This window comes from Oryctolagus cuniculus, chromosome 16 (genome assembly GCF_051225735.1).
Source record: "Oryctolagus cuniculus isolate XC-2025 breed Fujian yellow rabbit chromosome 16, ASM5122573v1, whole genome shotgun sequence".
Taxonomy (NCBI): Eukaryota; Metazoa; Chordata; class Mammalia; order Lagomorpha; family Leporidae; genus Oryctolagus; species Oryctolagus cuniculus.
The window spans coordinates 77,325,968-77,351,015 of NC_142882.1; the positions used below are offsets into that span (position 1 = coordinate 77,325,968).

The 25,048-nt window shown below is 44.7% G+C and overlaps 1 protein-coding gene across 43 annotated transcripts in view; it reads right to left on the bottom strand.

Moving 5' to 3' along the window:
• Positions 1-1,637: 1,637 nt before the first annotated feature.
• PPP1R9A (protein phosphatase 1 regulatory subunit 9A) overlaps positions 1,638-25,048 on the bottom strand; it is a 320,662-nt gene continuing 297,251 nt past the window's right edge. For 18 of the 43 annotated variants that reach the window (XM_070059813.2, XM_089315728.1, XM_051852968.3 and 15 more), the window contains 7 exons: positions 23,198-23,285; positions 23,014-23,103; positions 13,237-13,435; positions 11,100-11,219; positions 10,317-10,340; positions 9,045-9,227; positions 1,638-7,732 (listed from right to left, as the gene is read on the bottom strand). In XM_070059813.2, the coding sequence (XP_069915914.1) occupies positions 7,520-7,732; positions 9,045-9,227; positions 10,317-10,340; positions 11,100-11,219; positions 13,237-13,435; positions 23,014-23,103; positions 23,198-23,285 (917 nt within the window). In that variant the 3' untranslated portion in view covers positions 1,638-7,519. The remainder of the gene's footprint in view (positions 7,733-9,044; positions 9,228-10,316; positions 10,341-11,099; positions 11,220-13,236; positions 13,436-23,013; positions 23,104-23,197; positions 23,286-25,048) is intronic. The other 25 variants (XM_089315735.1, XM_089315731.1, XM_089315727.1 and 22 more) reach the window with 7 other exon arrangements.

A 25,048-nucleotide genomic window follows, 5' to 3' on the forward strand; every position in this document is an offset into this window, starting at 1 on the left:
TGTATATGGGGCGTACAGCTTACCTTGGTCAAATCGGGCAATTCACATTTCTATTTCCTTATCTTTTTTCTTTATGTCTGGCAGCTACCAATTCCTCTCTCCCAGTTCTTTATCCAGGATCTGATACATTACTCTGAACCACAGTGCCCCAGTGAAGCATCTCAGTGTTTCGGTGCCCGTTATCCAACCCCCTCTCCACTTCTCCCCCTCCCCTCCCCTCCCCAATCTCTAGCACTCTTTAGTCTAAATTCATATAGATGGGCTTTAACTTGTGCATATGGGAGAGAACGTGCAGCATTTGCCAAAGACTATACTGATGCTGAGGTAGTGGTAGAGATGTCTTTGTTGTTGTTTGTTTTGGTTTTCATGGGCCATATTCTGTATTTCTGTTCTTGATAGAGTAAGCACATTCTGTCCCCAAAAGAAAGCTATCCAATGTGTCATAGCAAGCATTCAAGTCAGAGGGCTGGATGGCGCTGTAGCTCACTAGGCTAATCCTCCGCCTGCGGCGTCGGCACCCCGGGTTCTAGGCCTGGTCAGGGCACCGGATTCTGTCCCGGTTGCCCCTCTTCCAGGCCAGCTCTCTGCTGTGGTCCGGGAAGGCAGTGGAGGATGGCCCAAGTGCTTGGGCCCTGTACCCCATGGGAGACCAGGAGAAGCACCTGGCTCCTGGCTTTGGAGCAGCACGGTGCGCCGGCCGCAGCGGCAATTAGGGGGTGAACCAACGGAAAAGGAAGTCCTTTCTCTCTCTCACTGTCCACTCTGCCTGTCAAAAAAAAAAAAAAAAAAAAAAAAAGGGCAGCACCTTGGCAAGAAAGCTGAGTGACAGGTGCGGGAGGATGTGCTGCCTGCCACTGGAGATGCCGGCATCCAGTACTGCAGGGCCGGGGTCCAAGTCCCCTTGCCTTTCTCCGTTCTGGCTTCCTGCTAACACGCACCTCGGGAGGCAGCAAGTGATGGCTCCAGTAGTCGGGTCCCAACTCAGATTGAGTTCCAGGCTCCTGGCTTTGGACTGGCTCAACCCTTCAACCCTAGCTATGGTGGCCATCTGGGGGAGTGAACCAATGGATGAGCGATACCACTCACTCTCTCTGCCTTTCAAATAAATAAAAAAGAAATCTCATAACATTACATCCTAAGGGGAAATAGCTTAATTCATTTATTCTGTGATGCCGAGATCTAAATTTTTGCATTGTCAAAGATTTACTCACAGGTGTGTGTGTGTGCATGGGGGGGATATATGACAATAAGACCCTTCATTTGGTAAAACCAAATCTTCTGAAGTTTCACTGTTTGAGATGAGGCTGCTTCTCTCTCAACAAGCCCCTTGCTGGGACAGGCTTAATGGATTAGTCACAGATCCTTTCCTATGTGATAAGTTGGGTGTGGCAGCTTCCAGGGGAGGTTCCAGTAACTTTATGCCCAGTTCCATAATTGTACTTTCAGATGTAATTCTAGCTGCCAATGCACAAAATACCTGAGCTAAAACTTATTTTTAGTTTCATTTCCATGAAAAATGTGTACTTTTCTCTTGATTGACAGATATGTTTTGATGGTTAATGCAGGTTTACCAGGTTGAGGCTTGTTTTAGTTGAAGGTGAAAATGGAAGAGGAGGGAAAAATTACATTGACAGATCTTTGTATTTCTCTTTTTATTGCATTCGTTGTCTAACAACAATAATACTCATTGGCAAGAAGTTTATTTACACTAACAAATCAAAATTTAATCACAGGTATTTTTTAGGTTGATCAAAAAAAAACAAAAGACCACTGTGAGAGTTTTGCTTTGAATGCCTCTGAAAACCAAAGAGTAAGGAATGTCATTTGAAACAGAACAATCTAGAGAGGTACAGATTAACCAAGCACAAGAGAACAATTCAGACGCGGCACTATTGTCTCTTCCATGCAAATGATCAGACATCAAAATGTACAAATTAAAAGTCCCAGGTAACATGCTATCCACACTTATCAGACTTAAAATTATTTTCAAACAGCTCCTTTCCCTTAATGATACACAAAGAAAGATGAAAATCCGTCAATTTCTTAGAGTGGAACAGAATTTATTCTCTTCTGTTTTTCAGCTGCCCAGTTTTGTCAGAATTACATAGCAGGTGTACTAGTGGTTGAATGGCAATACTATTAAGAGACACAGAAGCAATAGTTATGATATTAAATAATAATGAGGAAAACGTGGATTGAGGAACTTCACTGAGCATCAGCTAAATGTGATATTGTTGCAAGGTGTTGTGTAGCTGGAGTGCCTTTTGGTTTCCACTTTTTTAGTTAACTTATTTTTGGTTAAGTGTTCTACCACAAATGAATGGATGATTAAATCTTTAACAGAAAACCAGGGTATACAGATAAAATAGTGGAAAGAAACAGAAGTGTACACCTTCCAACAACAGATTCGTACTCAAAACCACTTGCCGTATTTTTGGTGATGACCAAAATGCCATGACTTGGCATGAGAAGTAACTAAATGGTCATGTGATGGCAATGTCACCACCAGAGCGCCAGTGGTTGATGACAAGCATCACAGCTACCAGTGATGTCATTTTAGAATAAGCGTGAGACAGGTGCAAGAGCACACGGTGCACTTTTTAGCTAAGAAAACTGCAGGTTGCAGTGGAAAATGCCACAGGCTGCCCAAATGTCTCCTGAGTGCCTGCTCAGCAGTGTGCAAGCTTGGCATCAAAGCATTAACAAAACAGCTGAGGAAACTTCCTCTTACTAAAATACCAAGTATCTAATAAATCAATTTTACCAAAATATATAAACATGTAGAAGGATAAGTGCATTTAGTAGAAATACTTACATTAAAAAAATCTCTTAAAATCTATGAGCCATTCAATGTATACACAACACAAAAAGTGGCAAAAGGCCGTGATTGCAGCTCAGGGTCCTAACTGACATTACCAAGTTCCAGAAGCAGATGCTTTTATGCCAGGTGACTGTGGTGTGCATGTGTGTGTGTGTGCGGTGGGAGACAGGTTCACACATCTGTAGTTCTGAACATCTACACAAGTGGCATGCACACTATGGAGAAGTGACCTGTTGTTCTCTCACTCCTTACCTCTGACTCACTGCTGTCTCTCTAGTGATTTGGAGGTTGTGGGTGTGCCCTCCCCACTCTAAGGATCTGCAAGTAGCTCACAAGCTGTTCTTGGTCCACACGCCCACATAAGTACACCTGCGTGTGGCTACCACTCCAGCAACTCCTGTACAAGCCAGCAAGGACCCTCGGATGACCATAAAGAGAACTCTCTCGCTCTCTTTTTGCAGGGCAGATGTGATTCTGCAGGTTTTGCCTTTCCCCTCTGGCTTCGAAGTTGGGCCTACTCTATACTGCTACCTTAGGTTATTAAAATGTGCTTCATCTGGTGTTATTTTTTTTCCCCTCAGTGTTTTGGACCAAAACTAAATTTCCTGAGACTTCAAATGCCCAATACAACTGTAAATAAAATCTGCCCATCTACTCAGCCTGGTTTCCAGGAAAGAGTCACTGATTCATGTCCAGCGCCCTTCGACACTTTCTTTAGAGAATTTACCTTCCTCCTCATTCCATCAGATTGGAAACAATTCTGATAGGAAAATACAGTTTCTCATTTTCTTTCTTTCTGGACCTCATCCTGAAATACTATGTTTCTATTAGAATAGCACATAGGTAGATCTATGATCAAAGGCAAATTTAAAATGATGTAAAAGACTTGGTTTTTCATTTTGGGCCTTAGCATGAAGTAGGTGACAGTGACCCTACAAGTGAAGTGCCCTTTGTTTCCAGTTCTGTTGAGATTACTTCTAGTTACTCAAACGGAACTTGGTACTTCTTAAATATCACAGCGTAAAGAGGGGCTTACAACATATACATAGCGTAGCTCTTCCTTTCAGAATTGTTGGGGCACCTCTCTTTAGATTCTTCATCAACAGTATTGTTCAAGCACTGGGTCTCCTCTTGACGCTTAGTCTGTGTAACTTGAAACACATATAAATGAATCAGAATATTTGTATAAATGAAAGTTCCCATTTACCTCTTTTATGATGTCGTTTTTTCGTATGTTAATCCTATTGTACAAAGAAACTAGGTGAAAATTCTGTGTCCAACAAAAACTGTAAAGGCTGAGATACCAGATTAAATAACCTGTGATGAATTTGTAGCTTGGGCCTGGGATATTTTAAGATTTCAGGCCAGGGATGACTACAGGGTCACGGGGAGTGACAAGGGTGGATTTGGTTCCTCGCTTTTCCTCTTGTCACTTTTGTTTCATGATGTAGATGGCCCCCTTTCTTGCCGGTTGAAAGCTTCAGCACCTCTCAGCCTGCAATCATGAACTATTGTGGGTTAACAAGGCGTATGTGATGTTGGGGGTGGGAAATCAATGTCAGCCCCAGCTAAAGGCAGCCAGCACAGCATGGCTCATTGTCATGAAACCCAAGGCGGCCTCATCCGAGAGTTAGAATGGGAGAAATGAGGTTTCTGTCTGTACTGAACACTCTGGGGGTAAACTCCTCATTCAGGCAAGAAAAGAATGGGAAGAGTGTTTCACAAACTCTGAGTTACCTTAACAAAGTGATGGATTATAAAACCAAAGTCCTCCAGTGGAGAACCCTGACCCAGATGCAGCGCATACGCTGCTGTCTGCAGCATGGCTCCACCACACACCCCCACTCCGCACAGCATTGTCTAAGCCCCAGGCACGCTTGCCTGTTGCCAGAGTCGCACTGAGAGGCCCCTCGGGACATTCGTCACTGTAGGTAGGGACTATATCTCTTAAGGACCACATATTCCCTTTCTATTCATTTTTTTTGATAATAAAAAAAGCAAAAATCTTTAAGTTTCATGAAGCAATGATTCTATGTGAAACTGTATGGACAGTGAAAAGCCAGAGCAATAAAGCAGGAGTTGCGCAAGACATTGCAACCTCAAATGGGCATCGTGCGCTACAGTCAATAAGAAACGAAATAACAGGAAAACAAAATGCTCACAAGATCTGAGGGCCTTCACTTTTTTTTCATACCCTTCCATCAGTGAAATCAGGTTCCTTTTGCACATTCAGCAGTTTTAAGTAGTAATGTTAAGATAGCTCATTTAGCCCTAAAATTACTATAATTTAACTTAAAGATAGTTAGAATACAAGCTAGATGACTTGATGAATAAGAATTTGATTTATAACATTGTCCATTGGGACACTGATCTAAATACTGAAAATGTACAAATAAAGTTATAACAAAGAATAATATTTTTAAGACATGTAAGAAAATGCAATATAATAGATCATAAATTATGTGCAGAGACAGACTTATAGACATCTTCAATATATACACCCATTTTAAAATATTACCCAGTGTAAACATAACTCAACTTCCACCCTTGAAATGAACGCGGTGAAACTTCCAGTGTGAGCCAGGCTACTTTTTTCCCCCAAGGATGAGCAAAAATTTACAAAGCAGATTTTTAATAATTTAGTAGTATTTTAGTATTAGAAAAGCATTCCAAATTGTATAGTTCATTAATAGTGGCTTCTCATTTCTCATGATATTAATAAATAGCAAAGCACCAGACGTCTCCAGATGTTAACAGAGCATCCAGTATGGCAGCTTCATTATCATGACCCCACATGGTGATGGAGAGCAAAACACCGTGGTGACTTTGACCATGGTAAACACAGTCTGACTTTATGTCAGCTTTTCTGAGGATGAATGAATGATCTGTACCCATGACAAAACAGACTCCACTCCCACTGAACAGGAAGCAGGCCTGCGGCAGGGGGTACAGGATTATAAATTCCTTATTTAGACAGTCCCAGAACTCGATTTTCAGATAAGATAAAAAGAAAGAAAGAAGTAAGCCACGATGTTCAAAATATGACATGGGGGCTCTGTGGGCAAGAGGGCCCCTAAGTTCTCTGACATCTGTGGTGCTCCAACACTGTCCCCAAGCTCTGCAAACACAAAACTTCCCCCGGAGATTTAGATACCGCCAGGAACAGAGGAGGGGCCGGGAGGGTAAAGGGAGCAAAATACTCGGCCAAGCACTCACCCAGCCTCAAGCCTCATCATGAAACCAGTCCTTTAGAAAGTAGATGACCTCAGCCAACAGAACCAGACCCATGAGCATACAACATAAAACAAAAGCAAGCAACCAAATCCAACCCACTTGCCATCTCCCAGGGTGGGTTTACCTTCTCCTCCTCCTGCCCCAATCTCCCGCACTCACTTCAGTTTGGTGAAATACTGGACTCCTTAATACTGGCTTTAAAATAAGTACAAGTTCCCCCACGACTAAAGTGTCGCCTATGGACCGCCATAAACACACGCGAATAAAAAAATGAAAATCTGCAAAGTGTGGAGGCGAAGCCATTCAGAACACCTCTAAAACGGGGCAGACAGCTTTCCTTTCAAGGAATATTCTCTGTGCTCGAAGACATCACCTCAGGGCAGCATGTTACTCAAACCTAAGTTTTCCTTAACTGGTGTTTTTGCTTTTCTTACGAGAACATGTGTTAAAACACTAGCTGAGCCCACTAGGGAAATCTTGAGTAGAAAATAGGGACGCGTTCCCGACTGTGTCACAGGCAGGATGAAGGTTGGGGAACGCTCCCCAGGAGACGACACCTGAAAATGTTGGTTTCCTTAAAAATCAATTTCCTGTTCAATCTGTTGGGGAGAGGAAAAGGAACTGTGCTGTGTTTGCTGGTGTTGTTGACACAGCGAACACGCAGCCGGCAGCAAAGTAAACAGCAGACCCCGATACCCCACTGCTGCATGAATGTCTGTGTTTCTCTTCCTTGTTCAGCTGTATCTGGAGGAGAAATGTTACCCTCAGAACTCCAAGGGGTACCCAGGCCCACGTCTGCAAGGCTTTTGCTTCCTTCTAGAGCTAAGCAACAGCTAACTCCTTCTCTCCGGTTCCCGCAGACAGAAGAGTGGGTGAGCCTTTCCCTTCAGTGGGTGATCGCGGGGCGGAGCACCCATGTCCCCCCGCAGTGGGGCTTTCCCACGGCCCCCACACCCAGAGCACTGAGGGGGAATGTGTCCCACCTGCTGAAGTAGATTCTGCAGCCCTAGAAGTTCGCTCTGAGCCTAGGTCTCGCGACAGGGAGCTCCCAGCTGTGTGGAATCAGCTCCTGACCAGTTTCGGGACCGCGTACTGAAAACTCACTCCATTAGCACGAGCAGGGTGTGTCATGCTCTCCTGGGGCAGGGTCCTGCTGGTTCTCCAAGGGGGCACAACACACCCAACACAACACAAGATGTTGGTGAGGAAAAGATTGGCCACCTTGCTTCTCTCACAAATGAGATCTCTGGTGTGTGGATAAACCCAACGTGCCAAGGGATAACTTCAGTAGATTAAAATTGGGAGTGCATTCTATTATTGCAGACAATGCAGTCACGCAACACACAGTTCTCCATCTGCCTAGCGCAACACCACCCGGTCGTGCCTTTCTTCTTCTTCGGGAGGCCAGCAGGGCAGGCAGGGGCGGGCTCTCCTCGCGCCTTGCGCCCCCTGCAGGAGGGCGCGCTACTGCTCCCCCGCGCCCTCCGCGGCGGCCGACGCCATCTTCTCTGTCTTTTTGGACTTCCTCTGCATTTGTTCCTGTTCTTTCCTCCTCAGCTTTTCCCTTTGCTTCTCCATTTTCTCTTGGGCCTTCCGAGCTTTCTCGAGAGAGATCTTCATTTCCTTGAGTTTTTTTTTGACTACTGCGCGGTCCTGAGATGAAGTAATTCCAAGAGCCTGAGGAGGAAAACACGCACAGCCTGAATTTGCGAAGCCGTGACCTGGCTGCGGCCGACGAGGCTACTATCACAGTCTGTCCAGACTCACACACTAACTGAAGCATCAATGAGAAAGGACGGAGGAGGAGCTGCTGCATGTGCTAAACATGTACACACTTCGTAGGGGAGGACTGCACTCATGCTTCGAAGTCCATTACAAAGTACACCCTAAAACTCATTAAGCACTTTTCCAAATTGGTAACTAATGGGTGAGCAAATGGGAAAAACAGCACGATTCCACTCTCCCCATCGTTGGGCTGTGGCCATTTACGGGAAATAGCACCTCAAAGGGTGGGGTGGGCACCTGTTGCCACAGAGCTCCAAGAAGGGGCATGAGGAAGAGTGCTGGCTTCCCTTCTAGGGTTCGTTTACAGTGGGAACCAAGGGTGTTGCTGGTGCCGGAATGCTCCCGCCAGCGGGACCCACCATTCTCTCCCTGTGGGCCGGCCTGTAACAGAAGCCTGACTATAATGAGGTGGCTGCTCTATGCGCGTGGAATGCAGAGCAAGGGGAGTTGGTTGCATACTTTAAATGTTTTCTGACCTTCAGAACCCACAGTGGGGATGCATCCATCTCCCCAGCAGGGAGGCCTTGTCAAGGGGCCTTTAGCGTCACCAGCTATTGACTGATCCCTAACCTTTTCCACGCTGTCAAGAGCTGCTCATCTGCCCGTCAGCCTGGCAGGGGGCTGGGGGCTGGGGGTTGGGGGTGGGGTGGAGGGGTCCTTGGAACTGGTTGTGAGCAACTTCTGCCCTTTTCCCACAGGGGTGGGTGCCACCGCAGGCTCTTAGACAGATGGACTGGACAAGCGGAGATGAGAGTGATGGAGCGGGTGGGGAAGCCAGGGCCTGCATGTACTCAGGGAAGGAAGTTTTGGGAGAAGACCATCCCAGCACTGGGTGGTGCGCAGGGAAATGGGGGTAGAGGAGAACGAACACGCAAAGGAAGACTCATGGATTGGGGCTGTAATTTTAATGCGATGACCAGGTCCACATTGGCCATTATTAAAACTCATACCATGCAGGAAGTATGCAGTTAATAAGTGGCCCATGTGCTGCTGGGTGGAAGCCATGGAGTGGGTCCCTAGCTCTCCTAATCAGCAGCCTGACACTTGATGGAGAACCCCTGAACACCTTCTGGAACTCATTGACTACTGTCACTGAGAATTACTGCTACGATATGCAAAAGCTCGTACCTAATGAAAACATTTCGGGTGCTTTGAGGAATACAAATTATACCTGATAACCTACCACAGACATATAATTCTTTACCTTAAGTTTATTTCCATCCAATTGCAGGAGCTGCTCTCCAGTGATGTTTTGGGCACTGAATTCAGATACATACTGCTCCAGATTTAGGCTCATTAACCAGTGAGAAACCTGTTGCACACTCCACTCATGAACGGCTCGATTCTGACACTGACTGTGCTTGGGAGACTGTCCATCATCAAGGATCTGAGATAGGAATGTTACGCAGTGTTGTTAAAGGACCAGAACGCCATGGCTTGTAGTACACCATCAAAAGCAATTTCTTAACCGACTGGAGCCACATTTACTGCCAAACCATAAAGTAATAAGCTGATGGCTCCAGCTGTGTTAAAAAGATACACGCTTCTTACCTACATGTTCTTAGGTATTTGGAAATCTCAAAATTCCCCCAGAAAAAAAGCAGCATTACTCATGTATGAAGTTTAATACTGAAAAAATACACTCTCATGTTGCAAATTTTTGTATTCAAACACCCTGGAAAGATGATCGAATGTGGAAAACAAATGTCTCGTATGTCTCTGCATGCATTGTGTCACTCTGCATTTATCCACGGATGAGACATGACAGTTTTGTAAACTGCATTCAAGAATACTGAAATATTTTTCACTTGGAAGAGGAGAGCATTAAGCCCTCAAACTTTCTTAGGGGAAAGTCCACCATCATTTTATTCCTTTTAAGCAGCAAGCAAATCTGTGACGGAAGACAGGGCAGGCAATGTCCATAGCTACCTCTAACACATGGCGAGGCTGAGACCCAGCAGGCTGCTTGGTCTGTCCAAGACCCCACAGACAGACAGTAGTGGAGCTCAACAGCTAGTGCTTAACGTCCCGTCTCACACCTCGGGCCCAGCCCACCGCAGAACGGCAAAGAGGTGGGTAGTTCCTAGCGCTGCTAAGCTGAGAGGAGATGAAGGCGATGGTGGCCCCTAGAGGAAGGGCGGGAGTCACCTTGGTGACCCATGTGGGGAACACAGAGGAGGGGATGGGGCAAGCTGGGATGAAAGCCAAGGCCATGGACGAGAATGGGCTGTGCCAAGGCAATGGTGATGGGAGGTGAGTCGAGGAGCTCTGGAGGGGCAGTCGGGACCTCCTCTTCCCTCAGGGACATCTCAGAGTAAGATGCGGACAAGGGCACAGAGTGAAGCTGTTTAACACAGGAAACCCTCTGCTACAGAGCAAAGTGCTCCTGCACTGTTTGATTTTTAAGCCATCTGCAAAGAAAGACAAGCAGGTTCAAACAATAACCCCAAGAGTGGCCCCACACAAGCGAGCTCACCTCATCATCTATCATATCCAGGCTCTGAACGAGGGAGCAACAAAGGAATCGAGAAAAAAAGTGTTACAGAACCAGGACACACAGTGTATTCAGAGTACAGTTCTAAAACACTTAAAATCACAAAAAACCTGAAGAACATGGGCAGAAAAGTTTACGAGGAAAAGTCTTAAATAACAAAAATCCTATCAGACATAAACAAGAAACATATTTAATAAGAGCCAAAATATCTTTGTCTTCCTTCCTGTCCCCACCCCTCTGAGAACTACGTCAACCCTGATGTGTGGTTTCTGGCATCTGTGGTACACGGTTCCTTGTGATAATTAGCAATGCTCATCCAGACCCTGGTTTCTAAGGAAGAGGGCCTTACCTGCTTCCCTCCCTCAGTAGAAAAGTGACGCCCTACCGCAAGGATTCTCCATCAGGGGCCACCCTTATCCCCAGGCAATCCGAATCACAGGGCTAGGGCTTGTTGTAGGGGAGGCAAGGGAGAAAGGGAATACGTGCTTTGTAACTTCCACGTGATTTCTGAGCTGCTCCTCTATTTGGCCCCCCAGTGCCCGGCCTCCTCAGAGGTACAGCAAAGGGGTCCCTTAAAGGGTCTTAGCAACAATGCTTTGCTTTCCTATTAGATTTAAAAAAAACAAGCAAACAAACAAAAACCTCAGAAGACTACTGTCCTGACCATTTCCCTGCAAAGCTGCCCTGAAAACGTTTTCCCGGAGAGGGTTCATGCTGCAACCTTGGCCTTGAGAAGGCAGCTGTCTCGGCGTGCCGAGCAAGTACCTCATCTGACGACAGCACTAAGCACTGGGAGAGCCCCGGTGTTCTGGGTTCCGCTCCTAAGCCGCTCAGGTCTGCAGAGCTGGTGCTGCTGGGACTGAAGTCGTCACTGAAGGTAAGATTCTGCCAGAATAAAGAGAGCTCGGCGTTAGATGGGCACAGGGAAGGGGCCAGAGGTAGGTGTGCTTGCGTTCCAGAGGGAATCTTCCAGAGAAATCTTAGAAGAAACTCAGGTTTGGCTCCGCGACAGCCGTCACCCGTGCAGTGACTGGGAACGCGGTGCCTTCTGCAGCTAACAGGGAATTCTGTGCTCTCTCCCCGTCTGATGAAAGCATGGGTGTTTTAGAGGAAGGATTCTTCAGTCTCCCTTCAAGGGTACAGAATTCATTATCCTTGGCAACTGCTCGGAGGAGTAGTATTAATCAAGCTCTCTTCTTTGACCCTAATCGTGACAAGTAACAGTGTAAGTAAAAACACAAGATGGTGTGGAGAGAGGCTGAGTTATTAAGAACAGATGGCAATTCCTATTAGCAAGGTAGCTGGAGCACCCCTGGGAAGGATTGCGCGTTCCTGGCTGTGATAAATACTGTGATAAGTGGTGCATCCTCTCCTGGATGTACCCTTCAAGATGATGAGCTCTGGGGGCGGTCACAGGCCAACAACACACACGTAGTACACGCTGAAAACAGCTCTCTGCCAGCACTAGCAGAGTAGCAAACAGACTGCAGCACAGGGCAGATACACACCGCCAAGTTACCACTTGGGGCTGGGGGAGGTGGGAACTGGTCAATCAAGCTCCCCCCATGAAACTCCATTAAAATGCTGAGTGGGTATTAAGATCAAAGAACTTAACAAGGGCTATGTGGCTGCACTCCTGTAAATGTTGTAAACCAAATCTGGAGTCTCCTTAGTACGATATCATAGGAGAATCATTCAGGCAACATTTAGATGTCTCAGATCCAACACTGAAAATGTCCCCAGGCCAAAGGCGTGTGTGGGTGTCAAAATAACAGCTGCTGGTAGCTCTGCCAGGGCTGGGTTCTCAGAAGCTCTATGCATTCGACCGTCTTGTTTCAGGACCCACTTCCCTAGCAACTGGGCTATGAGGCGTGTTCTGTTAGGCTGCCTTGCACTGGGAGGAGTGGGTTATCAACAAGAAACACCACACCAGAGGCTGGAGAACTCAGTACCAGACCTACTCCAAGGTCTTGCTATAACTGTAGAAAAGGAGCCTAAATGCCAGCACATGTGTGAGGCTGAGGCCAGGGGGGCAGCCCAGCAGGGGACACTGAACACAGAACTTCACCCTGGGCACTGTTAGTGTAGACGCAGTTCCAGGCCCCGGCCCAAATCCTGTGAGCTGTTGACCTCAAGAAAAAATTAAATTAAATTCAAGTAACGTTAACCACACGTTTCTGTTCAAGAGAAGAAAAGTGATCACGGAGTAAAGGACACTGAACAACGTGTGAGGAGGGTTAGCGACCACATGGGGTTCAATAAAATGTTAGCTAAGGTTTGCAGTGTCATGCTGGAAATCACCACCATGCATTTGAAAAGCAAGTAACACTCATGCAGGTCACTAGTAATTCCGCTTAAGTTAAAGACCGTTGGTGACAGAATTACAACAGCTGTTCAGCATGGAAGTCTGATACCAAAGGAAGGAGTGAGTCAGGACGCTACGCCTGCATTTTTTGAAACAGTTTCATGAAGATGTACTGAACATACATTGGTCCCAACTGTATTTGTTTTCCAGTAAATTCTGAAGAGCACAGCGAAATAGTTTAGTTCTATATTTTAAAGCAGAATACTTGGTCAACAGATCTATCACCCTGATCCATGATTCCAATGCATCTTTCCCAGCATGGCTAAACTGGCAAACCGAGACGACACAGCAATCTGTGGAAAGACAGGCCAATCAAAGAGTCCTGCACAATCGAGAACAGAACAGTATTAAAAGAGGTGAAGGTTAGGTGGGGCTTTCCGTTTCCCACCCAGGAAACACCATGCACTGTGAACTCAGTGTTATCACATTGGTTTCTCAGGTCCAGGGTGCACAAACAAGCTGACAGTGCCTTCCAAAGACAAGAGAAGGAGGGATTGGGTTTTCCTTGTTTGCGTGGTTAATTCACGTGTTTTCTACCTTGGACCTCTTTTTATCTGAACTTAGAGTCTCAGGAGAAGGCTGAAGGGGACTTGGAGGTGACGACGGGTTTCCGAAGGAATAGGATCCTTTCCGGCTCTCGTTAAACCACGAGAAAGGCATGCAAGGGGAGCGGGTGGAGGCCTGCGCTGCGGACGGCGGCCTGGGTCTCCAGTTGTCCAGTCTGCCTCTGAAGATCCTGTTTTGTGAAGAGAAAGAACAAGAGTGTCAGACCAAGAAAGGGCAGATGTAAGCCTTCTGACCCGGATTCTGAAGGGACTCTGAATATCGTCCCCAAAACAGCTGGAGAAACTGTGCCGCTCCACAGTCAAAGCTATGCACTGCGACTATGGCACTAATCTCAACAGTGACCTTGTTGGCCTCTAAATTCACACTCTAACAATGATCATTTTTGCATGTCACTACTGCCATGGCAAGTTTTTATTAAGCGTGCTAAATAACTGTAGGTAGGTGAAAGATGTCAAATCGGCGAGGAAAGTGCTATTAGATGAGCCATCACAGCAAGCACTCCACCAGGGTGGCAAACCAGTGCCTGACCACCAGCCCACCAGCGACGGGAGCTCGGAACCAGTGCTCCTCCCTGCTTTCCTCTGGCTCCTACTCTCAAGGCTCTGAGACTTTAGAAGATGGTCTATTTAAGAAAGTTGCGGACTTGGGGGCTCAAGATCTTTTAAGGACAAGGCATTAGCTTATGGGTTGGCCATCACAGTCCACAAGAGGAGCACAACACCTGAAACCTTCAGCTGTCAGTGGGGTCTGGTGTCTAGCATTCCCTGAGTGCGTGCCTCAGGCATTCTCTCTGCTCCTATTTCCCCATTTGTAGAAGGTGGGATATTTTCATATCTCAGATGTGGTTGTTAAGAATTAAGTGAGATAATGCATGTAAAAGTGTTCTGAAGACCATCTGAGTATAAGGCCTATGTTTATTGCTTAATTCTTAAAAGTTTCAAAGGCATCCTGCCTTTCAAATAGATGAAAATAAACATTTTATAAATAGTAAGGAAGACTGGGGCCAGAGCTGTGGCGTAGCAGGCTAAAGCCTCCACCTGCGGCGCTGGCATCCCACATGGGCACCAGTTCGTGTCCTAGCTGCTCCATTTCCCATCCAGCTTCCTGCTAATGGCCTGGGAAACAGCGTGGCACAAGGCAGACCCAGAAGAAGTTCCTGGCTTTGGACTGGCCCAGCTCCAGCCATTGTGGCCATCTGGGGAGTGAACCAGCAGATGGAAGACCTTTCTTTCTGTCTTGACCTCTCTAACTCTACCTCTCAAATAAACAAATGGCTTAAAAAAAAAAGAGTAAAAAATGTATACATTTTGAAGTTCTCCTAACTACAATTCAACGATGGGAGGAGGGGTAGCACGATAACTGGACCTAAGGAAGCTTGTTATCAGGGAGAGGCTGTTTGCTAAGACAGCCATGGCCAGTGCAGTATTCCCCAAACAAGCTGTTCAGATACAGGTCATGGAACCCAACTTATGGAATTAGAATCTGGGGGAAGGGAAGAAGGAAGGATCTATAATCTGTAGTCTAACACAAGTCTGAGTTGACTCTTAAAGTGGTTAATATCTACATTTATAAGGTACATTTAAAAGGTTCCTGAAGGGGCTGGTGCTGTGGCTCAGTGGGTTAATACCCTGGCCTGAAGTGCCGGCATCCCATATGGGTGCCAGTTCTAGTCCCGGCTGCTCCTCTTCCCATCCAGCTCTCTGCTATGGCCTGGGAAAGCAGTAGAAGATGGCCCAAGTCCTTGGGCCTCTGCACCCACATGGGAGACCTGGAAGAAGCTCCTGGCTTCAGATCAGCGCAGTTCCGGCCATTGCTGCCAACTGGGGAGTGAACCAGGGGATGGAAGACCTCTCTCTCTGTCTCTGCCTCTCCTCTCTATGTAACTCTTTCAAATAAAATAAAAAATAAAAAAATAAAATAAAAGGTTCCTGAAAAGTAAGGATTATGTAAAATATGTATGACTTTCAAATTTTTTTGCAACAAAATAAACTCATCTTTTAATTTTCTGATGCACCCTTGTATAATATGATCATGAATATAAATGAGGGTTTTGGAGAACATATCATTCTTTACTCATGGCAAGTTACTGTACTGGTTTTCCAGGTATGGATTTGCTCATTCCAGCTGACACTATGAGAACCAGATGCCAACCTACACTGGTTCCACAGCATAGGTAAGGAGCTCCAACACTGTCATTCTGGATGGACACTCAGGAGGGGACAGCTGCCCCCAGCCACTCTTGGAGATGGGGAGAAATGACCTCCTTAGTGTAGACAAATTCTACTTGGGAAGGATCGTGGGTTCTTGGGCTTTGGAATGTAAACCTGTCTCCAGGGGGTAGATCAGTCTTAGGTTCACGTTGTACAGCTATGGGACCCACTCCAGTCTCCCCTCACCTCCTCGAATGCCACCAGGTGCCTCTGGAGAGGTACATCTTTGGAATTCTCCCATCCACCATGATTTAACTGCTTAAACTGTCCTTTACCTTGGGTTCCATGCTCCAGTAAAAAGGTTCAGAAAGCAATAACTATACAGTCACATAAAAATATCTTCTCTGTAGCCTTCACTTTTATAACTGGGCATATCCAGGAGAACCTGGGACTAGTGATCATTATCATTGCTGGTTATACATTTCTGAATCAAAGGCATTTTTTAAAGTGTTCTACCAGTAATTCCAATGAAGTGTGGGTTGTTTAAATATATGGATGCCTTAAAGTTTATAAATAGGCCATACCTAACAACATGAAGTTGTCCCACTCCCTGGAGTGACCAATGACAAAGTGACAATGACAGCTGTCCTTCTCCCTGAAGAATTACCTTTGCGTCAATGCTCTTAGAACCATCACCACTGCCTTCTCAATAAGACAGGCAGCAAATGTGAATATTGTTTCCCAATTGTCCTTCTGTAACCTTATCTGAAAAGGAATTTTGGTAGGCCAAATCCCAGCCAGAGTACATGTGAAAAACAAGCAAACAAACGCCTGCTGGCCACATCTAATTCAACTCTGTCATCAAATTTTCTCTGCCAGGGGAATAGTCCATGCTAATAATTCCACGTGGACTTGTATGGAGGACAGGTCTTGAGGTAGGTGGCCCAGACTGTGGAAGCCCGGCCTCTTTTCCAGCTGTATGCATCAAGAGAATTGACAGAATGCAGGAGAAGCTGAACAGGGAGCGACGAAAGCCCACGTCTGAGCCGCGGTGTCCCCACAGCTGCCAAGCGCCCTATGCTGGGGGGCATTCTCAAGAGTGCTCTCCGGTTAGTTCTCCCAGAGGTCTGGCGGTGGCCCTGCTGAAGCTGCATCCTGCCCTCTTCATTTCTCTGTGGACCAGTGGCTTTAACACGTAAAACCCCAGGAACTGGCATGGCCTCTACACGCTGCCTAGTACCCTGGAAGAACGGAACAGTGGTGTGCTTTTGTTTGCCTGAACCTAGGATACAGAATACTCGCTTAAGGAAAAAAAATCCTATTCTATTACTTGAAAATTACAGACCTATCGGTTCACCAGACATGTTTTCTAAAGGAAATGCCACTGTGTTTTGGATGAAGTGAATTCTTGGGCCCATAAAAAGAACAGAAAGGGTTTGGTGGTGGTTACTCTAGTTTGGCCAATCCTATAGTTCATTGCACGTTGTGTAAAAACATTAGGAGTAACACAAAGTCATTCCTTCTATCCTCCCTCCTTCCTTCCTTTTTGTCTTTCTCCTTCCTTCCTCAAATCATGATTGGTAGAAATAAACCTCTTGATGGATTTGAAAATAACTTCCAGAGGATCAAAATAGCCAGCCATATGCTCGATGCTGCCTTGACCTGCTTAACGTCTTGCTCTTGTTTATGAAAAAACATATAACCATAAGTCACTGTTATACCCCTGATGCTTTATTGTTAGAAACTGGGAAAAAGAATGGCTTCAGGTTCAGTCTTCATAATCCACAGATGTCATTTTTGGCATAGCTGTGTCTTGGCATCTATGTGGTCTATAGCTGGTAAGTATAAGAGTAATTAACAAATTTATATACATTTTATCAAATTGCTCAACTCTCTGTTCCATGGTGATTTTGTTGTTGTTATTGCTTTAACTTTGAACACCAGGTGTGTGGACTATTCAGAATCTAGCTGAATCTCATCAAAATAGTATTTAGATTTCAGGAATTGCCACAACAGAAAAAGTACAGGAAAACTATTGAGTTGAAGCAGGTAGTAAAGGAAGTTCATTGAAGAAAGTTAGGTGCGCCCCAGGGAAGGGTTGCAGATATCCATTTATCCAAGTCAGATGAAGGAGTGCTGTAGGGCTCAAACAGTCACCAAGGAAAGGGGGCAGGTAAGGCCAGCCCCAGCCAATGGGGGCTAAGAGACCTCACTGGGTAACAGCCGTGAGCAACGTGTCCAAGTGTGGCTCAGGACCAACTACCCTAGACACAGCCTGCTGACCCTGCTTCCAGATCCTGAGTTCTGGTCTGAATCTTTCACTACTGTAGAATATTCAACCTTAACTCATTTGAGACAGTGAAACTACTCCTTTAATGAGTCTTCCACATGCTAGCACAGTTTAAAGTGAAACAGGAAAGAGGATCATGTAAATACAATCCATACTCTCCCACGTAAGTGCCATGTTCAGGAATAATAAATATATTTTAGAAAATATGTACTAGTAGAAATCTGAGAGATGAATTTGTTTATTGATTCTATCCTAAAATTTTACACTCACTTAAATTCTTTTTTGCCACCAAAATTCATTTTATATTTGTGTTTTTAGATGTACACAATAAATTAATCTCATTGATAACTGCACTGGGATTTCTGAAATACTTAAGAAAAAAACTGAATATTAAATTGATAAATACAGCTACGAATGGGATAGTTACAGGTGAGTAAGTTTGCTGTCCTAAGGCTAAGCTGACATTATTCAAAGGTCTCCATAAAAAGTGACCACTTTCACTGGGCTAGGCTTATTTTAGGTAGAGGAGTTGTCTATTCACACACATGCGCATCTTGATCCTCAGTCTTTAGGAGCGGGTGTCTCCATCAAGTAGGGCCTCTGTAGTCCCCAGCAGCAGGGCAGAGCTTCCCTCCAGGCAGGTGCCTTAGGTTATAATCTCACACACACCATGCTTTATCTAAAGCATCTTCAACAGAGATATCAACTAGGAAGAACTGCTGGAAATATAATCCATATATCCCTCTACAAAACCCATCCTTGGATGAAAAGACTGTCAGCAAAATACATATAGAGAATACTTTATTTTCCATCCCTCCCATCCAACTTGCTTTAAATATAAATAATGATAGGATTTAAAATGTGCTTATGTGGTCCATCCAATCTTCCCAACAACCATACATGTGTTAATTTATGATAGGGCTACATCCCAATACATCCATCCTGAATTGAAACTATCCTAAATGGAAACTGCTTTTAATATGCCTAACACACCAAACAGCATAGCTTAGCAACACCACACAGTGCACAGCATTGGTGGTTTGCTATCCCTGATCACCGGGGTGATGGGGGGGCCCCAGCTTGCTGGGCTGCCCAGCATCACAGCAACGTATCCTACCCCCTTATCGCTGGTCTGAGAAAAGATTCAAGCTCAAAAATCAAAGTTTGGTTTCTACTGAATGCCTGTGGCTTTTGCAAGATTGTAAACTCAAAATGTCATTAAGTTGAGCCATTTTAAGTTGGGGACTGTGTGTGTGTGTGTGTGTGTGTTTATATGGTGCACGTCTCCATTTTACAGATGAGGAACCTGAGGCACACAGAGCTGCATAACTTGCCCAACATAGTAAGTGGCACAGGTGGGATCTGAACCCAGGCTCTTGCCCATTTTGACAAAGTGCTCTTAGCCTTCCCTGGAAAGCCACTGCAATACTTACTAGGAGGTATGACTGAGTTGCACTGTAAGTACTAATCTCACTTTTTGCTTTATTTTTTCCCTATTCAACTAGTTTTTAAATAAATTTTATGATTATAGTACATGTACTTTGTATACAGATAATATTTTGGAGTGAAGAGAATCAGAAGATACACTTAAAAAGAAATAGACAAATGACTACATGCTTATTTATAGACCAACTAAATATTGAGTTAGAAATCAAAGAAGGTTTTGTTTTCACAGATTTATATAGATCAACATTGATATGAATCACATATGTAAATTAAAGTCTTCTGGTAGCCGTGTGAAAAAATAAGGGTAAAATTAATTTCAAAGATAATACATTTTTATTTAATTCTCTAAACCTCAAAATATTATTATTTAGCATAATCAATATTATAAAATCACAGTAAGATATTTGATACTAAAGTGTTGAATCTGGCATGCATTTTCTGCTTTAGGAAACAGTGCAGACTGGCACCTTTCAACTGCTCAATGGCCACATCTGACTAGACGCTGCCATGTTTGATGGAACACAAAGAGATGGATGAGCAGTAGACACTGCACAATTTTCATCCAATACACCTATTTTCTGGTAGGAAACCAAGAGGACTTACCTATGGGAGAGTAGGACTCTTACCTTGGATTCCAGGTTGGTATTCTCTGCATTGTTCACACTTTTCAGGGGACTGCAGATTCACTTCCATAGTGGATTGGCATCTCCTGTCCCCTACTCTCCCCAACATCCCTCCAGCCAGCCTGAGACCGGGTATCTGCTTTCCATTCAGTGACTAAACCGGAAGCTTTTCCATAAAGCTCCGAGAAGACACCCACTGACATCAGAGGCTTCCTACTCTAGAATTCAGGACAATATGTCATCATACCCTGTAGCATGTACTTAAAAGGAAGAATGTGTTCCAACAGCTGATTTGCTACCTGCTATGCTGCCTGCTTAAATCGGAATGTTCACTAAGCACATATTTGAAAAGGGATAGGACCAAGTCATGCTTGTCTGTTGGGTTCACTTGTTATTAGGACCATTGTACTCATCTATTTCCTACATTTGTCTCATGTTGGTTATGTATTTGAATTAATATATCTTCACAAAGAACATACTAGACTCTTATTCTATGAGTAGAAAGAAACTAAAACCAAGAACAAACTTAGCAAAATTCCTGCCTCTTTAAAATCTGACAGTCATGAGTTAGAATCAACTGATGACCTCAATAGGTGTTTCAAAAGCTTGAAAGAAGTAGATGAAAAGCCTAAATCACAGCTTACTAACTCAGTCTGTGAGTGTTCCCCTTGTCTCTCTGAAAGACCTTGTAGGGGTGATGAGCTCATTTCTGACTCCTCTCCAGACCTGGACCAGCCCACCCAGCTTGGGGGCCTTTGAAACCAACTCAGCTGCATCAAGAACCTCCTGGGAGTAATTCTGTCCTCCCTGGAATGCTTTCTAAGGTTCTGGGCCCATTATTAATCCCTACTAGAGAACAGAACTGTCATTAGATTTGATTAGTACTGAGCAATTATTCTGAAAGCTCAAAATTGGTTTTTTGGAAACAGAAACATGTCTTTTTTCTCTTTTCCTTTATTATTTCAATTACATGGATTCCTCTCCACCCTGCCAAAATTCTATTGTAATTACAAATAATTATAAAATTGCGAGTCTAACTGATGACCATTTTGTAGCACTGGTGCATGTGGGGTATCTGTGGCTACTGGAGCAGGGAGAATCCTGAGTGGCTGCTTTAGAAGTTCAGGAAGCTGATGGTGGCTGGGGAAGACACTGCCGATGACTACGTTTCCCTGGCTGTCTGTGGTGAACACTCACCAACAGCATCGACTCACACTTGAACTTCACCTGGAATTCAGTCACACACCCTCCCCCTACTGTCACGCTCACATCACTCTTGGGTGGAAGGCCAAGTGAGAGGCAGGGACTGCCCCTGACACCCGGAGATTCAAGGAAGGAAAGTGTCGTGTCATTTCAGACATGCCTGAGTTTCTGTCTCTTTGTGTATTTGTACATTATTTGATAAGGAAAGGGAGGGAGAGAGAGAGTGAGCATGCATTCTCATTTTCTCGTTCACTTCCCAAATGTCCACAATGGCCCGCAGGAAGGAGTTTAATCCAGATTTTCCAGTTGGGGGGCAAGAACCCAAGTACTCGAGCCATCATCTGCTGCCTCCCAGGGACTGCACTGGTGAAAGCGGGAATAAAGAGCCCAAACTGGGTACAGATCCCAGGTTCTCTGCCGTGGGACACGGGCATCTCAACGCTTACACCAAATGCCCACCCGTGTCACTTTTAAACAATCTCACTATCTGTTTTGGTTTTTCCTTCTAACAAATGTTTGATAGTTTTCTATTCGTAGTTTTAAGGTACAAAGTAAACTATTTTATGTTTCTCAAAATGAAGTTGTTTTTGAGTTGCTAATGGCCTCAGGATTATCTTTCTTTTTCCCGAGATTATTGTCCACAATATAACCAGAGTTTCTGACCTCTCTTCCATCGTATGGCATAAAGTAAACGCAGACTAACAAAAATAACTCCTCTGGGAATTCCCCTTCCTCCATCTCACCCCAGCCTCCTGCAATGCCGGGGAGAAGGTACCATTTCTCACTAAGGCGTGAGTCAGAGAAGGGGAAAGAAGGAAACAGCAGGTGGACAACTCGTGGGCTGGATAAGTGATCCCTAAATGACTTCACAGACTTTTATTTTTAGCATTTTGTCTTTTTCTTCCTTACTTGATGATATTGACATGACTTAAAGTTTCATAAAGAAATTTAAGTGTCATTAGATGCATCGGTAACTGCAGGTGGCATGACGTGTTGGGAAGGTATCCAGAGAGGAGGCACAACCCAGCTTGACATTAATTACCTGCTGCACAGCTCCGCACAAATCAATTACATTCTGTGAAGGTGAAGTCCTTCCTCAGCAAAGCACGGGACTATTATCTGCCCTCTCGACCTCACCACAAGGACCAAATGGAGTGACAAAGGGGCAGCTTCTTTGTAACTTGCAAATGATATGGATAATTATGCAGAAAAAACTGTTGTAATGAGTATGTCTGAATCTTTCCCATGTGCCACGTATCATTTTAAATGCTTTACAAGAAAACTCACTTAACTCTTGCACTAATTGCATGAGGTTACTACCCTCATTTTGCATGAGAAAGCAGACTCACAGAGGGTTCAATACCTTGTCCAAGATTTAAAAGGTTTCAGTGGAAGAGCTAATATTCAAATCCAAGCACTTGGACTTGGATTTCATGCTTCACTGTTTTCCTATACTAGCCCAAGTTTAAAAGTGTGTAATCTCAGAATAAAATTGGGAAAACATGACAATATGTCGTTCAGAGTTCATTTCTCCACAGGAAATTCTTTACTGAGCAGGAAGCACAGTTGCTGGTGCCTGCAAAGTCAATTAGGTGGCCAAGATCAGCAAGAAAGGGTGGTCAGTCTTACCTGCACACTGACAAGTCAGTCTTGAATGCCAACAAGGTACTTAAATGCAAAATTATCTTTTCAGACTTAACAAAAGCTAGAAGGTACTAACACTGTGGGTAGCCAGGCCAAGACAAATCTGAAATATGTCTAACGTATCACAAAAATATAATTATAGTGCATTTAGATAAACATTTATTGAAACTATGCATATGATCATAATTATGTAATTAAGGACCAATGGCTATGTTAAGATGCAGGCTATTCTTGGAATAAGACAAATACAAACCAACTGTGCAATTTTTTTCCCATCCCAACTCTCAGAATATGACCTCAGCTCAAAGAGAGTGACCACTGATTTTGGTTAAGAATAGAAGAGGCCAGAAAGTTTAAGTACAGAAATAAATCTGTGTTCTTAATCACGCACCAGTACCTGCTACCTGCAGAAAACCTATTGGCTTCTTTTTCTTTTTCTTTCCATTTCTTTCCCTTGTTGGAATTCCTTCGCAAAGGTGCCCTATAATGACAGCACACAGTCAGGACAGTGGAAGCTGAGATTCTGTTAATCCTCCTTTACAGATGGGTTGCTTTGTACCCTCTAAGGTGCTTACCCCAGATCCACGAACTTCCGTTTAATTTTTCCTCCTTGCACCACCAATGAACTGGATGTCCTTAATGACCTGGGATCCTTGGCACCATCTAGGATACACGCATAGATGAAAAAGGACAATTATTATTGAAAGCCATGAGCGAAATGTCAGCGTACCTCTGAATCTAAGGCATTTGTGTAAATTCCTAACTGTAAAAGAAAGATAGATGCCTTTGAATGAGTGGTAGGAAATAGAGTTGTGTGGGGATGATCTGGTTAAGCAGGCACGGGGGTTATCGCAGAGTTTCAGCTTTAAACACACTGGAAGGAAGGTGACCAAGACGCACATCACTGCAATGTCCACTGCATTCAAAGCAGGGACCAAAGTGACTCCTTTCTTTCCTTTCATTCTTTCTCTGGCTCCAAGTCTTGGTTGTAAATGACTGGGCTCTGTCCTCCATACCCTCTTGCCTCCACCAAGGTTTTGTGTCCTCCACCAAGAGCCCACCCCACTGCTCCCATGCCTTCAAAGTCCAAAACAGAAAGCCACCTCTAAGAGTCTGGGAGATTGGGGAGGAAGAGTGCTAAAGTTTTACCTAACTCTGGTGTCTTCCTTGCCAATGGCCTGTGACCAGAACTGGGTTAGAGGAGGGCAGAACATGGGGGAGGACTTGTGAAGTAAGTGATCAGCTATGAAACCTTTCCTGCTTTGGAAGGTCCTTCGTTGACCAGCGCCGCGGCTCACTAGGCTAATCCTCCGTCTGTGGCACCGGCACCCCGGGTTCTAATCCTGGTTGGGGTGCCGGTTCTGTCCTGGTTGCTCCTCTTCCAGTCCAGCTCTCAGCTGTGGCCCAGGAAGGCAGTGGAGGATGGCCCAAGTGCTTGGGCCCTGCACCCTCATGGGAGACCAGGAGGAAGCACCTGGCTCCTGGCTTCGGATCTGCATGGCGAGCCGCCCATCGTGCTGGCCGTAGCAGCCATTTGGGGGGTGAACCAATGGATAGGAAGACCTTTCTCTCTGTCTGTCTGTCTCTCTCTCTCTAACTCTGCCTGTCAAAAAAAAAAAAAAAAAAAGTCCTTCGTAATAGCTGTGTTGGAACACAACTTGTGATGTAGAAGACGCCCAACCTCCTTAGCACTTGCAGCCAATGGGGTTTTGTCTCTTTGAGTTAAGCTGGAAGTAGTGGGGCATAGCCAGAAACCCATCAGAAGAGAGCTTTGCGAATGACACTAGACACTCATTCCACCCAAAAAAGGCTGGTAACTCCAAGGCGCCACCTGGAGCCACCCAGCAGAGGATCCTGTTGGTGCCATGGCTCAGCAAAGCCAATCATCTGACATGATCAACCAATGCTATTTTCAACTTGATACATTCTTCCATGTGAGACTACTTCTCCCTAACTGCTCTATCTGATGTCTGCTTCTTTTAACAGTTTTCAAGAATTTCTAGGAACTTTCCAGCACAGACTACAGAGGAAATAGTTGTCCAAAGATAGTGTTAAATTAACTTTGGTAGTTAATTTTGCTACTTCTAAACCAGCAGTGGCAGATATTTGAGAAGAACATGAAGTACACACACAGTGCCCATTTACGTACCTAAGTTCAAAGCTCTCAGGGAGCTCAGGACACTGACAAATACTACAGGGATTTTTAGCAGTGAGCTTTTCAGATTTTCAGTTAATGAAACTTAGGTTATACTAATCAATTCCTTGAAATGTACCTAATGAAATGCAAGAGTCAGAAATACATCTGTGTCAAAAATCCACTTCTAGCCTGAATATCTATAATGGATATTTACATCATTATTCTTCGGGTAACAGAATTAAACAGCCACAGATGTGACATCTACACATTAAAGAAATCCACAGTCATA